The sequence below is a fragment of the Peromyscus eremicus genome, chromosome 4, assembly GCF_949786415.1.
Source record: "Peromyscus eremicus chromosome 4, PerEre_H2_v1, whole genome shotgun sequence".
Classification (NCBI taxonomy): domain Eukaryota; kingdom Metazoa; phylum Chordata; class Mammalia; order Rodentia; family Cricetidae; genus Peromyscus; species Peromyscus eremicus.
Window position 1 is genome coordinate 14308491 of NC_081419.1, and position 16361 is coordinate 14324851.

The 16361-nt window shown below is 45.8% G+C and overlaps 1 protein-coding gene across 2 annotated transcripts; it reads left to right on the forward strand.

Moving 5' to 3' along the window:
* Positions 1 to 470: 470 nt before the first annotated feature.
* Dph7 (diphthamide biosynthesis 7) lies at positions 471 to 14690 on the forward strand. 2 transcript variants are annotated; one of them, XM_059260256.1, is made up of 9 exons: positions 471 to 1795; positions 2191 to 2324; positions 2663 to 2750; positions 4696 to 4790; positions 5282 to 5454; positions 9892 to 9961; positions 10050 to 10115; positions 10500 to 10672; positions 14065 to 14690. In XM_059260256.1, exons 1-9 carry the CDS (start codon positions 1649 to 1651, stop codon positions 14499 to 14501), a joined length of 1383 nt encoding a protein of 460 aa, XP_059116239.1. In that variant the 5' UTR covers positions 471 to 1648; the 3' UTR covers positions 14502 to 14690. The 2 variants fall into 2 exon arrangements, with proteins under 2 accessions (XP_059116239.1, XP_059116240.1); XM_059260257.1 differs by having other exon boundaries at positions 14163 to 14307.
* The last annotated feature ends 1671 nt before the right edge of the window (positions 14691 to 16361 follow it).

A 16361-nucleotide genomic window follows, 5' to 3' on the forward strand; every position in this document is an offset into this window, starting at 1 on the left:
GTCAGACCTATACCAAGCAACACCCTTTTCTGTTCTGAAGGCCATGGTGGTTTTTAGCTAGCATAGTTGGGATTCTGGCTCAGATCCTAGGTTGAACATCAATCTTTGTGATGTCATTGGGGTGGGGAGATGTGTGTATATATTGTAAAATATTGCTACCGACAGCAGCTGACTTGACCCCTCCATGTCTCCATTTGGATAAACTAAGTGGTTAGGACTGTTGTGGTAAAGGGTTCCTATGTGGGTCAAATTTCTTGGGTTACAAGCTGTGATATTTGTATCTTTAAGAAGAATGGCCAGGAGCCGGGCAGTGGTGGCGCACGCCTTTAATCCCAGCACTCGGGAGGCAGAGCCAGGCAGATCTCTGTGAGTTCGAGGCTAGCCTGGGCTACCAAGTGAGTTCCAGGAAAGGTGCAAAGCTACACAGAGAAACCCTGTCTTGAAAAACAAAAATAAACAACAACAAAAAAGGCCAGGTTGGGCTTTTATCCTGTCCTTGTCCCTTGACCAGCAGGGCCTTCTTTACTCTGCCAGCTTTGCATCAGAAAATTCCACTTAGAGAGCACTCAAGGTTGAGCAACTGACCTAGAGGCATTGCTGGTAAAGGTGATGGAATACATGGGGCTTGCCTGTGGTTCTTTCCATCAACTCTTCTACACCTGCTAGCGCACGTGCTGCTGTGCAGGGAAGGGGTATATCAGGTCATTTTTGTTGTCTCCATGTCTGTTACCACCCCGACCTCCCCTTCTGATTATCCTATCTCTTGTTCTTTGTAGCTGCTTGTCTAGGCTGTTCTATGAACGTTCTGGTAGTTCAATTATGGAACCTTTTCTCCCTTCTGTACTGTGTTGGGCTATTTGACCTTGGAACAATCTAGTGCTGGAGGGATTGAGGTCTAAGTGCCTCCTCTGCTTCAGCTGCTAACTGGCCTGCAAGCTGGGTATATAGTCATATCCCGGCTTCAGTTCCCAGGCTGGAATCCCAGGTGTCCTGTGAATTTTCTTCCTGAAGCTGCTGTAACTAAGTGCCAAAAACTGGTTGGACTAAAACTAGAGATTATTGTCTCCCGGGTCTGTTTCATGGTTTAATCAAGGTGCTTGCTGCTACAGCCACTGCAAGTGCTGGGGAAGGATGCTGCAAATCTCTGCATCTGACAGCATTCTGGGCTCATTTATGCGTTGTTTCAGACTTCAGAGGGCACACTCTAAGTCCTCTGCATGTTTCCAAGTTTTCCTTTACACGAAGACTAATATTGCATCAGAGCTTACCCAGAGCATCATTTTGCCTCTATAAAGACCGCATTTCCAATGGTCATGAATTACTGGGGTTAATTTCAACAACATACATTTTTGGAACATAGTTGGATCCACAAGGTGTTAAAACCTCGTTTCCCCAAACCTGTTACAATACAGGAATTTTCTTGAGGGTTTCTGCATCTTCTTGAGATCAGGTTTTTCTTCCTCTTTCCCTAAGCCCTTGCTTCTTGCTCCCCACCCCTAGTGAGACTATCGGTTTCCTGCGGTCCTCCGGTTGGTAGGGGGCGCAGCAGCTCCGCTGTCTCTCCGGACCGGAAATCTCTTCCCTGGGTCTGATGTGACTGAGGAAAGTGGAGAGGCTGTGTCGCGCACGCATCTTCTGTTCTGACTCGATGGCGGGCAGCGATTCGGGGACGCTGCAGACTCTGCAGGCAGTGGACACTGAGTTTACTGCGGACTCGGTAGAGTGGTGCCCAGTAGAGGGTTGCCAGCACCTAATGGCCTGTGGAACCTACCAGCTGCGAACGCCGGAGGACCAGGTGCACGGCTGGGAGGGTGAGGCCGGGCCAGGAGGAGAGGGACTGCTGGCCTCCCAAAAGCCTAGAACTGTGAGAAGTAATGGGAAAGTAAAGTGGGCCCTTTCAGGACCGTGCTTATCTCCAGAAGGTTTCTCTGAGCACCCAAAACCAACCACATAAGAGTGGAACTGGTCACGTAACTGCAGGCAGGTCGGGACCGTCCTGGCTTTACTGGGTCCGGGAGAGCTCCCCTGTTCATTGAACACTTGCAGGAAAAGAGATTCTTTTCTCAGAAGTTGAGCGTTTTTACTTCAGGCAGAAGCTATTCTCTCCCTATCCTGGCCCTTTATTTTGTTCCCCATCCTTTGTAATCTCAGTGTCTGTTAAGGTAACCAGAGAATATGTATATTCTGTAGCCTGCACTGGATGTCAGTGAGCCTCAAGTTCGTTTAGGTCGTCTCTACCTGTATAGTTTCAATGAGGACAACACGGCTAAACCTCTGGTTGAGGTCCAAAGAAGGGATTCTTCTGCCATCCTGGACATGAAATGGTAGGATTTGGGTAACCTCATCTGGTCTGACAGACTGATGATGCCTTAGGGGCTTTCAGTGAGACAAGGGAACTGAACTCTGGGTTCCATCATTTGCTGCCCTTGGGAGGTAGAAAGCCCTGCTTGACATGTCCCTGGTCAGTTTCCCAACCCCAGTGTCAGAATTAGTCTGGGAAGCAACTCAAGTTCCAGTTTTATAACCTGGAAAGCCTTTGTTTGGAGACAGAACAGTTAGTTGGCTCTAACCTGGTTTTGGAAATGAAATATAACAAATCATTGGAATCCATGATGTTCCTCCAATCTGTGAATGCATACTTTTTTCTGTGATCTCCCGTCAGGTGCCATATCCCAGTGTCTGGCCACATACTTTTAGGCTTGGCGAATGCCAGTGGATCTGTAGAGCTGCTCCACCTGATGGAGTATGAGGTCAGTAATGGGCCATGCTTTATTGGGAAAGGGCCTTAGTGGAGGGGTCTATACTGATGCAGGCATTTTCCTAGAATGGTCTCTTCCATGATAGACTTTGTCATAAATGTTGTAAGAAATCATGGGGCTGGGCGGTGGTGGCACATGCCTTCTTTAATTCCAGCACTCGGGAGGCAGAGCCAGGCAGATCTCTGTGAGTTGAGCCCAGCTTCGTCTACAGAGCGAGATCCAGGACAGGCACCAAAACTACACAGAGAAATCCTGTCTCAAAAAAACAAAACAAAACACAAAAAAAGCAATCATGGAATCTATTTTAAGTTATACTGGGTTCTGATGACATGAGGTCACCTGGAGTATCTCAATAGAAGACGGTCCATAGGTCTGGGTTTCTGTAGGGAATGCATTGCAAGCATGTATGGAGTTTATACCAAGGCTAAGAATACCAGTAAATTTCTCATGTGGGAAAGATTTGTTTTTATTTTTAATTGTGTGAGTGTGGATTTGTGCATGCCCACAGAGGCCAGAAGGAGGTGTCAGGTCCCCTGGAGCTGGAGTTCCAGGCAGTTGTTAGCTGCCTGATATGGATGCTGGGAACTGAATTCATCCTATGGAAGAGTAGGAAGAGCTTTAAACACTGAGCCATTTTTCTAGCCCAGAAATGATATTTCTTACGAGTATTGGAAGAGCTGACTTCCTAAGTGATTTTTCCCCCCAAGTGTTTCACAGTGATCCTGTGCCATGCTTTTGCAAAATGACTTTATCTGATTATTAGGAAGGGCCCGGACCAGATCTGTGGGGTAGAGAAGTACATCAACAAACTACAGTCTGCCCTAACTGGGGGGCAGGGACAGACACTAATGCTGTTGCTATCATGGGGTGAGGGGAAAGATCTAGAAGGTGCTGACTGGTGGCAACTGAGCACCTGGGCAGAAAGTCTTGCTTCAGGCCTGTACAATGCAGCCTTGTCCTAGAAATGAGGGAAGGAGAACTGGTCCTAAGGATCAGATTTCAAGGCAGGAGCACAAAATCCAAGACTTTGGTACAGTGGCCTGCTTATGGAGTCAAACACTATTCAGGTGGTTTAGATAAAACTCACATAGATCCTACACAAGAGAAATAACATTTTTTTTTAAAGATTTATTTATTTATTATGCATACAATGCTCTGTCTGCATGCATTTCTGCAGGCCAGAAGAGGGCACCAGATCTCATTACAGATGGTACAGATGGTTGTGAGGCACCATGTGGTTCCTGGGAATTGAACTCAGGACCTTTGGAAGAGCAGTCAGTGTTCCTAACCTCTGAGCCATCTCTGCAGCCTGAGAAATAACATTTTAAAGACTGTTTTGGCCTCTGAAAAGGAAACAGCAGTGCATTTCTATTCTCCTTGTCTCTATGAATAGAATGTGCCAGGATTCTGAAGGCAAGGGTGATGCAGAGCGTGTCCCAGCAGTGGTCTGTGGAGCCCACAAAGGTGACTGATGTGTCTAGCAGTACATAAAGGCAGCACTGAGAAACATTTTTGCCCAAAGGTTATATATATGGCAAAGTCGTTATGAGTTCCCATGTCCTCAGGTGCTGCCCTGTGCTTGGTAAGTGGCAAGAGCTCACTCTTTGATGAAATGTTAATTAGGGGCTGAGAGTAGAGCCTGGTGGCAGACTGCTTGCCTAGCATGCAGGAGCCTGGAGCGCCATCTCCAGCACTATTAAAGCATAAATAACAGCAACAAAAACTGAGGCAAGGCAGAGCCTGCCTCTACTCCCAGTTCTTGGGGAGTTGAAGGGAAAGGATTGCTTGAAATTGAAAGTTCAAGATGAACCTGAGCAACCTAGGAGACCCTATCTCAAAAAACAAACGGAAGTACCTGATGCACATTGCTCATATAGGGAGCACCATAAGGGAATGGAGGTTTGCCTAGACCAAGTGTCCCTTTTCTCTCCAGTAGAAGAACAGTTACACCCTGCAATCAGTTTCCAGCCTTACCCTGGAGGAGAGATGTCTGTCCTTGTCCCTGGATTGGTCAACTGGGAAACCTGGAAGGTAAGGGTCAGGTTTGGTGGGGGTCTGAGTCTCCTGAGGAGCAATTCCTGTTTCTGTTCCAAAAATTAAAGCTACCTTCTACTAGCTTGGTTCCCCAAACCTGGATGTTACTGTCAGTCATAACCTTAAAACAGAAAATCATAGCATTTTAGATAAGTAGTGATGGTGCCATCGTCAAGAGAAACCAGCCAGGGTGTCAGTGACAAGCTATGTGACAGTTTCATCCTTTGCCAGATACCCAAGAGGCCATCTTGGAGGCATGGTTACATGCTGCCTGAGAAATATCTCCTGTGGCATATATGAGGATTAGAAGAGGATGGTTGTAACGGTTCTTTCTTGTAATGCCAGCATTCAGGAGGCTGAGGCAGGTGGATTTCAAGTGTAAGGCCCACCTGGGCTACGTGGAACCTGTCTCAAAAACAAATGAACGAAAACCAGAAAAGGATGGTAAGTAGAGTTTAATAGGCTCTCCACGGGCTCCTTGTTTCTAGGGTCAGAGACCAGCCCTTGAAGATCATTAGCAGTGATTCTAAGGGGCAGCTGCATCTCCTGCTGGTGAACGAGGGAGTGGCTGGACTGCAGCTAGTGGCTTCATGGCCAGCCCATCACTTTGAGGCCTGGATTGCTGCTTTCAATTACTGGCAGACAGAACTCGTGTATTCGGGTGAGTTGGACATCAGTATAGTCATCTCTGATGAAGACTTGTGAAGGACAGGGAGAGGAGAGAATGGGGCTAGGCCAAAGCTGTGCTTCAGTGTCTGAGACCTTAGGACTGTCTGTGGGAGGTGGGAAATCTGTTCTCATCTACGTTTTGTCTGCTCTCTGTAGACTTTGTCACATTGATTTCAGGTTTGTCCTTTTCTAGATATAGCTTACCTTCCAAAAATAAAGGAAGCATGAGGGAAATAGGTAGATTTCCTAGGTTTGAGTGGTTTATCACTTTGGGCTGGTTGTATGAGAATGAGAAATTAACTAAATTAGCCATTTTGAGTGCCTTCTCTTCCAGGTGAGCTAAGTCATGTGAGCTGGAAGGGATGGTCTTAGAGAAGACAGGATAAAATTGAAAACACTTGAGATTCCCAGGGCCTTGTGTGGTTTAGCCCCAGCTCCCCTTTTTGGTTTTGTTTTCTTGAGACAGGGTGTGTCTGTGTAGCTTTGACTGTCCTGGAACTCACTATGTAGCATGGCCTGGAATTCGCAGAAATCCACCTGCTTCTGCTTCCAGAGTACTGGGATCAAAGGTGCATACCATGCTTTTGGTTCTGTTTCTAGTGAGAAGCCTGCCCCAACACTACCTTCACTAGCCCAGTCCATGTCAAATCTCTCATGGACCCCAGCATTTACCATGATTATTGTTATATGTGTAATGCTTTTTTTCCCCCAGGGGCAGGGTCCATATCTGTTATTTGCTATCATACTCTTGAATGATTTTTGCAAGAACCATGAAGAGTTCATTTTTTAAGTTTTTTTTTAGTTCCCACCTCCTATTTTTTTTAAGTTCTTTAATTCTAGGATTAGTTCTACCTCTATTCACTCAACAGGTACTTACTGAGCTTTTAATGGAGGCTCAATCTGTAATCCCAGTACTCGGGAGGCTGAGAAAGTATTGCTGTGAGTCTGATGTTAGTCTGGGCTGCCTGCTTAGCCAGACTGTCTCAAAACCAAACCAAACACACTAACTTTCATTTCCTCCAACCAAAACAATTGAAACAAAAACCCCCAAAACCAAAACAACCCTCTTCCAAACTAAAAACTAAAACCAAACAGATCCACAAATAGAAATACAAGCAGTTTATGTAACAGGGAGACTTTAGCAAACAGACTGTTTTCTCCAAGCTTACATTGAAGGGGAAAGGGGAACCTAATGTGTAGTAACAGGGAATTGCATGGAGTGTCAGAGGTATGATAATGTTGTGGAAAAAAGAAGAGTGTGCTGGAGAGCTATGTATGCAGTGAGCGGTGGCCCCACAGCAGGTGTGGGCCTACTGTGAGAGAAGAGCAGCCGCACAGCCGGTGTGGAAATAGAAGGGCTTGCCATCAGAGGCAACAGGGCAGGCCACAGAGGGGACTGGAATGAAGTGGAGTAACTGCAGAGAAGTGACATTTTTTGACTTGTAAAGTTTAAGAGGAGCTCTGGTTAATTATAGATTACAAAAGAGGAGGGCCGAGCCTGGGGCCGTTAACCAGAGGAGAATAAGAGTGGCTTTTACTGGGGTCTGTAGAGATGGCTCAGCAGTTAGGTGCACTTGCTGCTCTTGCAGAGGACCCAGGTTCAGGTCTCAGCAGCCACATGGCAATTCACAACTGTCTGTAACTCCAGCTCTAGGGGATCTGATACCCTTTTCTGGTCTCCATGGGCAATAGGAAATCACATGGTGTATACACGTACATGTAGGCAAAACACAAACATACAACTTTTTTTTTTTAATATTTTATTTTTAGAATTGCAATACAATTCAGTTCTACGTATCAGCCACAGATTCCCTTGTTCTCCCCCCTCCCGCCCCCCTCACCTTCTCCCCAGCCCGCCCCCCATTCCATTGAGACAGGGTCTCACTATGTAGCTCTGGCTGTCTTGTCTTGGAACCCTCTATGTAGATCAGGCTGGCCTCAAATTCAGAGATCCGATTGCCTCTGCCTCCTGGTCCTCTGGTGGGATTAAAGGTGTACACTACCAAAAAGAAAAGAATAAGAATGGTTCATACATGGGCTGGAGAGATGGCTCAGAGGTTAAGAGCACTGGCTGTTCTTCCAGAGGTCCTGAGTTCAATTCCCAGCAACCACATGGTGGCTCACAACCATCTAGTATGAGATCTGGCTCCCTCTTCTGGCCTGCAGGGATAACATGCAGGCAGAACATTGTATACCTAATAAATAAATAAATAAATCTTTAAAAAAAAAAAAAAAAAAAAAAAAAAAGAATGGTTCATACTAAGTTGGGAGAAGTAGAGGTGAGAAGTATATTTGGGATCCATATAAAGGCACATCCAGTTAGATTTCCTGATAAAGATGGAGTGTATGTGTGTGTATGTGTGTAAATGTAATAGAACAAGGGAAGAACATAGTCCTCTATACAAATGTGCCCAGGAACCATGGTTTATACTTTAGGTTCACCTGGCTTCATGCCTAGCTCAGCTTATCTGCTGTTCCACTTAATTGTAGACCATGTGCTTACTCCATATCCTTTGTGTCTATTGCAGGGATCTATAGTAAATACCTATTAGATGGGCATATGGATAGTTGGTGGGTGGTGGGTGCTGGATATGTGGGGAATGGATGAATATGAGATGGCAGATGAATGATGGAAAGTAAGTAAATTGATGTGTGAGTGATGGGTGTGATACTGGGTGGATAGTGGATGGATGGATGATTGGATAATGGGTGAATAGTTAGTGAGTAAAGTAGACACTGCTCAGTATTTTCCCTCTCCCTTCTTCACCCTGCTTTTGGGCCCTGCTCTTGAGTCTTTTCCTTCTGTCAGGATGCTGTTTTTTACCTTCTGCCTGGCATTGCTTTTCTTTAAAGACTAGTTGTTGACCAAGAGGCTAGTTGTCCTACTGTTTCTTTTAGTTTTCATAAAACGAGCACAGGGCTTGTTTTTTGGTTGTTGTTAAGAGTGTGTGTGTGTGTGTGTGTGTGTGTGTGTGTGTGTGCGCGCGCGCGCGCGTGCGTGCGCGCACGCGCGCACGCACATGTACAAGCCCCTTTGAGGCCAGAAGAGGACATGGATCTTCTGGAGCTGGTGTTCCTGGTGGTTTTAAGCTACCTGATGTGGGTGCTAGGAACTGAACTCTGTAAGAGAAATACATGTTCTTAACCACTGAGATGCCTCTCTGTTCCCAAGGGTCTTTTTTTCCTTTTTTAATTTGCATAGCACATTTCCCTTTGCCGCCCATAGTGTGCTGAAGGGTCCAGAAGGACCTGCTGTAGTCCCATGCCCACTGCTTCTTTCATGTTGCTCCTTGGCAGGAGTCTTGGATATGGACACTCTGGCCCTGGACAGCTGGGGGTTATGATACTAGAATCTTCCTGGAAGGTCTTATGGCCAGATATGACTCAGCAGTCACTCTCATGATTAGGATACCCAATGTCATACCACTTTTTTTTGTTTTGTTTTGTTCTTTTGTTTTTGTTTTTGTTTTTTTCAAGACAGGGTTTCTCTGTGTAGCTTTGCACCTTTCCTGGAACTCACTCTGTAGCCCAGGTTGGCCTCCAACTCACAGAGAGCCACCTGGCTCTGCCTCCCGAGAGTGCTGGGATTAAAGGCGTGTGCCACCACCGTCCGGCTGTCATACCACTTTTAATTCTTCTTTTTATTATTATACTTACAGCCCTGTCAGAACACAGTCTGAGAATGGAGTCATGTGAGAATTCTGAGTGCTTGTGAGAAAACTCCAAGAAAACAAGACAAGAGTCTTGTGACCTCAGTTTCTTCAAAAGCATGGAATTGTTCTTGGATTGTGCTTTTGTGCCCCTCAGGTGTAGTGGATAGGAGTTAGTGTACTTTAGATTATTCATTACAGCTGGCTATTGTTATTTGCTTACATGCCTCTATGGGAAACCATGTGTTTGTGTGTGTGGCTTGCCTGCCACATGCAGCTTGCCCTCGTGACAGTACATTTTAGTAATGTGACTTCTCTTAACCCTCCAAGTATAAATTGTCTGATGCTCTGAATAAAGTTCGCTATTTCATGAGACTTTAGTCTGCCTCATTTATCAGTTCCATTCTCCCAGGTCCAAATGTCTCTAGAGTGGTAAATAGCGCTTTGATCTTCTACCCAGGTGCCCTCAATTGGAAGATAGAGTGCCTAGTGACTGTTTCTGATGTTCTCTCTGGGGCTTTCCTAACAAGTGTCACCATAAAATTACACATGAAAGGCACCTAAGAGACTTTCTTACAGATTCCTTTCTTTCTTTCTTTTTGGTTTTTTGAGACAGGGTTTCTCTGTGTAGTTTTGGCTGTCCTGGAACTCACTCTGTACTGAGATCCACCTGCCTCTGCCTCTCAAGTGCTGGGATTAAAGGCATGTGCCACCACTGCCCCACTCTTGCAGATTCCTTATTAATGTCATTGTTGATGGACTTCTCTGTCTTCCCACAGGGGGAGATGACTGCCTTCTGAAAGGCTGGGACACTAGGATGCTTGGCACACCTGTCTTCACTAGCAAAAGGTACTGGTCAGAGCTTGGGCGTGACCCATCTATGCTCCTATCTTAGGGCATTTCATCCTCTACTGTGTTTGTTCCACTTTGCCTACAGACACTCCATGGGTGTGTGCAGCATCCAGAGCAACCCCCATCAGGAACATATACTGGCTACTGGAAGGTGAGTCCCTGGAGTGGGTCTGCTGCTTTGTGCATTTCTCACCTCCTCTCCACAAGGACTTCAAAATTGAGTCCAAAGCTCTCAGCCAACCCACATTTCAGGTATCTGGGTCCCGAAAGTGGGGTATGTCCTTAAAGATAAGTGGAATAGGCAGTTTGTGCAGGACTTTAACCCCAGCACTAGGGAGGCAGAGGCAGGTGGATCTCTGTGAGTTTCAGGCCAGCCTGATCTGTATAGTGAGTTCCAGGTCGGCCAAGGCTTCATAGTGAAACCCTGTGTCAAAGAAAACTGGTGGGACAGGACCTGGGAGGTGTTTGCTGCTACTCCACATCTTGGGGATGTGGGCATGAGATTTCCTGTATGCCAACGACTGGATGGTTGCAGCTATGATGAGCATGTTCTGCTGTGGGACACTCGGAACCTAAAGCAGCCATTGGCAGCCGTGCCGGTGGGAGGAGGCGTGTGGAGGCTCAAGTGGCACCCAGTCCACCACCACCTACTCCTGGCGGCCTGCATGCACAACGGCTTCAAGGTTCTCAACTGCCAGAAGGCCACTGGTGAGTGGGGACATAGAGCTGGCCTCAGGGGAGGGAGGCAGTTCATTTTCTCCGTAGGCCACACCCAGAACTTGTCACAGCCCCGCCCAATACCTGTATTGGACCTCAGTTTCAAGAACCCGCTTTCATCCTGGCTTCCTCACGTCCAGTTCAATCGTATAAGTCTTCCTGCATTGTGCGGTTCTCTGGCTCCACTGGGATCCTGTCCAGAAGTATCACCACTTGTCGCATGGCCATCCTTGCCCTGCCTTCTCGGGTTTTCCTACTTGTGAACAGCTTGGATTCCAGTCTAGCCATGCCTCACATGTGTTGCCTTCCCCTTGTCCCCTTTCTCACAGGTATTTGTTAAGCCTAACTCTGTCAGGGGCTGTAGGGAACGAGCCTCACTTCTAGGGGGTGCTGTAGAAGTTCTTGCATTTGTTGGTGAACCACAACATGAAGTCACATGATCAGAACCATTTCTCATCCCCCTTTCTCTTTCCAAGCCTTAACTCCTTCCTCTCCTCATTCTCGGATCACAGTTTCTCTTTATCCCCTCTCCCTCTATTCTCCCTCTGAAAAGAAGCAATCTGAAGACTACCTCAGGATCCCATCATTAAATTGCTAGTCTTTTAAGTCACTACTTTCTTGTATCTTTTTAGTTTTCTCTTTCTCTCTCTCTCTCTCTCTCTCTCTCTCTCTCTCTCTCTCTTTCTCTCTTTAAAAAAGATTTCTTTAAATTTGTGTGTGTGTCTTGTATAATAGTAGAGGGACCAGCCTTAGTATTATACATCCCAGGAGCTCAGGAGAGAGAACTACTAACAGCGAGGACTATTTTCAGGAAATAGAATCTCAGCACACCGAGCTCTATAGTCCACTTGCTTTAATTCCTCTGGCATAACATCCTTTATACCCAGCTTCAGTTCTGTTCTCATGTCTAGCTCCTTTCTTGGCTGATTTCTCTCTATATTTATCTACTGCTTCCTCTAAGTTCTATCTTAATTCTCTTGTCTTAACTCTGCCTCATCTAGGTCCTTTTCATCTTGTTCTTACCCAGCTAGTACTTCCCCATCTGACTCCTCCTCATCTTCCATCTCGTTCCTCTGGTACTCTCTTCTAGCCCTTCAATCTAATTCTTCCCCATCTCAGTTTGTTCCTCACAAGTTCTTACCCGTCTAGTTCTTCCATTCTCTTTTCTCTTCTCTGTCCCTCCGTGCCCTGGAAGTCCTGGTATATAAAGCCAGGCTTCCAGGGTCAAACGGAGGGGTGATAAGAATCACATAGGGAGCCAATAACCGTTAATTATCATTTGCAACCCCAAAGGGAAGTGACCAGTGGGGAAATGAATTAACTAAAGGCTAAATTCAGGTAATATCTAAGAAGAGGGAATCTTATGTGCTCAACTATAGTCTTAAACGTGATAGTAGAAAATGTTAAGAATCTATAAGTTGCTAAGAATCTATAAGTGGGAGAAAATAAAACTGTCTTCTTTTTTCCTGAGCTCCTATCTGTCCAAGCTATCTGCCGTTTTTCTGCAGGGTGGGGGAAAGTGTGCTCAGTCGCTAGGCAACCTGTGTACAGCTAGATGCCTCTGGTGATAGTTAAAGGGAGATCTGGAACCAGAGGTAAGGTTTGGGAAAGGAGGAAGTAAAGCTTAATTGGCATATCCGCCAGGCCTTCTCAAATGGGTAGCCTGGATGCTTAAGTCTGTTCTTAGAAAGTACGGAGGTATCTCTGATAAGGTACTTTCCTTCATCTGGGGATGGACCTGGCCGGATGCTGCCCATGATGATAATTACAGGGAGGCTTGAACTGGGGTTTGGGCTGAGCATAGCTGTCAGCACAGAAGGTTATCTAAATATTCCTAGAAGTGGTTAGGTAAGGAGTTAGCAGTCTATAAAGTTAGTAAGGCTGTAAGAAAGGAGGGTCCTAGCTGAATTGTGTAAAGCTATTACTTAACGTCCATCTGACCTAGGTGGTGTCTCCTTGTGGAATTTACCTTAAGTCTCCTGACTTGCATTGTGGGCTGTTATCATTGTTAGTCCTTGAAAGTGGCCAAGGGAGATATCTGATTCTAGAGAAAGCCTTTCCTGAGGCTGTTCTCCAAATACCTGGAATGTGTATGTCCAGAGAGTGATCAGTCCACACTGTTAGCCCTTCTTGGGGAAAAATCAATCGGGAAAACTATGAAGGCACACATGACTTTCATAACAGAATACAGCTGATATATAACAAGCCAAATAACACCAAAAACTCCTTGGGATTTGGCTTCCTCTGGAGGAATTCCCTGATTCCTCCAGGTAGTGACTTTGCCATAACCAGCTGAGTTCTTATGATATATTCCTGCGGCCCACAGCATGTGTGTTGCAGACAGGGTCTCATGTAACACAAGCTAGCTTCAAATTTGATATGTATTTGAAGCTGACCTTGAACTCAATGGCAATCCTCCCGTCTCAGTGTCATGGGTACTGGGACTACAGGGACAACCATATCTGGTGTCCCTGCTGGTTCTTGGGGATCGCTTTTACCAGCTGTCACCTTGCTCCTGGACCGTGGGCCTGCTCTGTCCTTCATGTCCTCAAAGAAACTTCCTTTCTCTGTCTGTAATGTCTCTTCCATGATGTTGTGACTCTATACCATTGCAATGTGTACTGGCTTATTTCGACACGTTCCTCATATGCGGGGCTGTCAGGGAAGTTATTAGAAATTTCTTCTGCAGACCTACTCGGGACTACACGTACCTAGCCATTGTGTTACAGCCAGAGGCAGTTGCCATCAGTTCCTCACGCTGTAGTCTTCTTAGCCTCTCTGCTCTGTATGGGCTCTCCATTTCTTTCGCTTTTAAAAATATCTATTTTATGTGTCTGCGTGAGTGCCTGCATGTATGTATGGGCACTGTGTGCATGCCTGGCACCTGAGGCAGCCAGAAGGGTTTAGGAATTTTTGGAGCTGGAGTTACTGGCAGCTATTACCTGCCATGTGAGTGCTGCCAACTCAACCCAGGTCCTCTGCAAGAGCAGCAAGTGCTCTAAACTGTTGAGCCATCTTTCTTGTCCTGTGCTCCCCATTTCTTTTCTGTCCTCTTCCCATCTTACTCCTGTGCCCTTTGTGAATGAGTTCTACCTCCTTCTACAAAGTTTCTGTCAAACCCTCAATATGGAAGCATGCCCCTTGTTTGTGGGTCTTGTATAGCCTGGGCTGATATCAGAGGCATGGTGCACATTGCAAAATGCATATCCGGTTTCTTTTCTGCCCACCTGTGCACATCTTCATTCTTCTTATGCAGACTTGCCAGCTACTCAGTAAATGTGTGCTGATGGAATGGCCGCCCTTGATGGGAGTTGATGGGAGACATAAATGGAGGCTGATTAGCTTTGAGTAATGCTGGTTTTCCTCTCTGTCCCTTGCTGCAGAGGAGAAGCAGGACGTGACTGTCTTAATATCCCATGAAATGCCGAACTCATTAGTGTATGGGGCTGACTGGTCCTGGCTTCCTTTCCGTTCCATGAAGCCTACACCCACCTGGTCCTTCGATCAAAATGACGTGGGAATGAGGTCAGTAGACTGCCACAGCCCGAAGGTTGCAGAGGAGCCACCAGCACCTTTCCATGAACAAATAGTGGACCACCATGTGGAAGGCCCTGCTAAAGCTCACAGCAGAGTTGAATCGAAGGCCTCTCTCCTTCCATTAACAGAGGACATGAAGAGCAGCAGCCAACCGCGCTCCTCTTCCAAGATCTGTGATCTCAGCCTCTTTAGTGGAGGGAATTTTGACGATAGCCTCCTGGCCACCTGCTCCTTTTACGACCATGTTCTCCACCTCTGGAAGTGGGAGACAAAGAAAGCTTGAGGCTGCATTCTTCACATCTTTACTGGATGTGACTTGGGGAGTGCTGGCCTTTGAGAATGGACTTTCTGATTCTGTTTTGGCAGTGAATGGGTTTTCCAGCTCTACAACTGAGTGTCTTGGGTATATTTTGACTTTCAGCCCTTTATTTGCATTTAAGTCCTTATTTGTATTTATTAAATAACTTCAAATTTTTTAATTTTTTAAAAAATTACAGTTATGCGTATGCCTATGTCTGTGTGTGGATGCTGGAAGAAGCCAGAATCCCCCTGGAGATATGGTTACAGGGTATTGTGAGCCACCATATGGGTTCTAGGAACCAAACTTGGGTCCTCTGCAAGAATATATGCTCTTACCCAATAAGCTCCTAAACCTTTGAGTTAAAAAAATATGCCAGCCGGGTGATGGTGGCGCACACCTTTAATCCCAGGCTCAGGAGGCAGAGGCTCGGGGAGGCAGGGCCAGGTAGATTTCTGTGAGTTCAAAGCCAGCCTGGTCTACAGAGCGAGATCCAGGACAGGCAGCAAAACTACACAGAGAAACCCTGTCTCGAAAAACGAACAAACAAACAAAAATATGCCATGTGGTGGTGATGTACATACACCTTTAGTCCTGGCCCTTGGGAGGCATAGGCAGGCAGATTTGAGTTTGAAGCCAGCCAGGTCTACAGAGTGAGTTTCAGGACAGCCAGGGCTACACAGAGAAACCCTATCTGGGGAAAAAAAAAAAAAAAAAAAATTTATTTCATGTGTATGAGTATTTGCTGTGCTCCCAGAGGTCAGAAGAGGATGTTAGATCACCTGGACAGAGTAACAGACAACTGTGAAGCCGTCTTGTGGGTGTTGGAAGAACAGACAATACTCTTAAACCTCTGAACCATCTCTAGCCTGCAGCCCCTAATTTTTTTTTTTTTTTTTAATTTTGTGTGAGTATACAAATACCACAGTGCACATGTGGAGATCAGAGGACAACTTGGAGGAGTTGAATCTCCTACCATGTGGGTCCCAGGGATCCAACTCAGGTATATCAGTCTTGGTAGTAAGTACCACTGAGCCATCTTGCTAGCCCCATAGTCCCTCTTTCTAAAGTCTCCTTTTATCACATTGTAAGTTATTTCCTAAACAGAGGTTTTACTTTTTTTTTTTTGGTACTGGAAATGGAACTCAAGGGTCCTTTGCATGATAGCCAAACACTTCCCAGCTCTGAACTCATTTTAAATAGAATAAAAGGAGGCATGGAAACATTGTAAACTGCTTCAGGGAACACAAACTTGAAGTATTTGGCATGGTCAGTATGGGATGGATACTCATCACTTCTTCATAGCATTAGTAACTTCATCAGTTTTCATGTTTAAATAGATGGGCTTTATAGGAACACATCAGTGGTGTGTAGCTAGCAAAATTCCCAATGTCTTAAACCTGGGAGGAAAGAGGGCATTGGAATGTGTCTAACCCTCAGTAGAATATACAAGTGTTCTGAAGAGAAAAATTGTGTTTTATTCTTTCAAATTTTGGCCATCAAATACAGGGACTTGCACATGTTAGACAACTTATGGGTATTTAGCACTGAACTGTACTCCCAGCCTAGCTTTTCCTCCCCTATGCCTATATATTCCAGGTTGATCATAAGCTCACCATGTAGTCCAGGCTGATTGGCTTTGAATTCTTAGACGCCTACCTACCTACCTCAGCTTCACAAATACTGAGCTCATAGGGATTAGATATTATGCCTTTCTGGCCTTTTTTTTTTTTTTTGGTTTTTCGAGACAAGGTTTCTCTGTGTAGCTTTGCGCCTTTCCTGGAACTCGCTTTGGAGACCAGGCTGGCCTCGAACTCACAGAGATCCACCTGGCTCTGCCTCCCG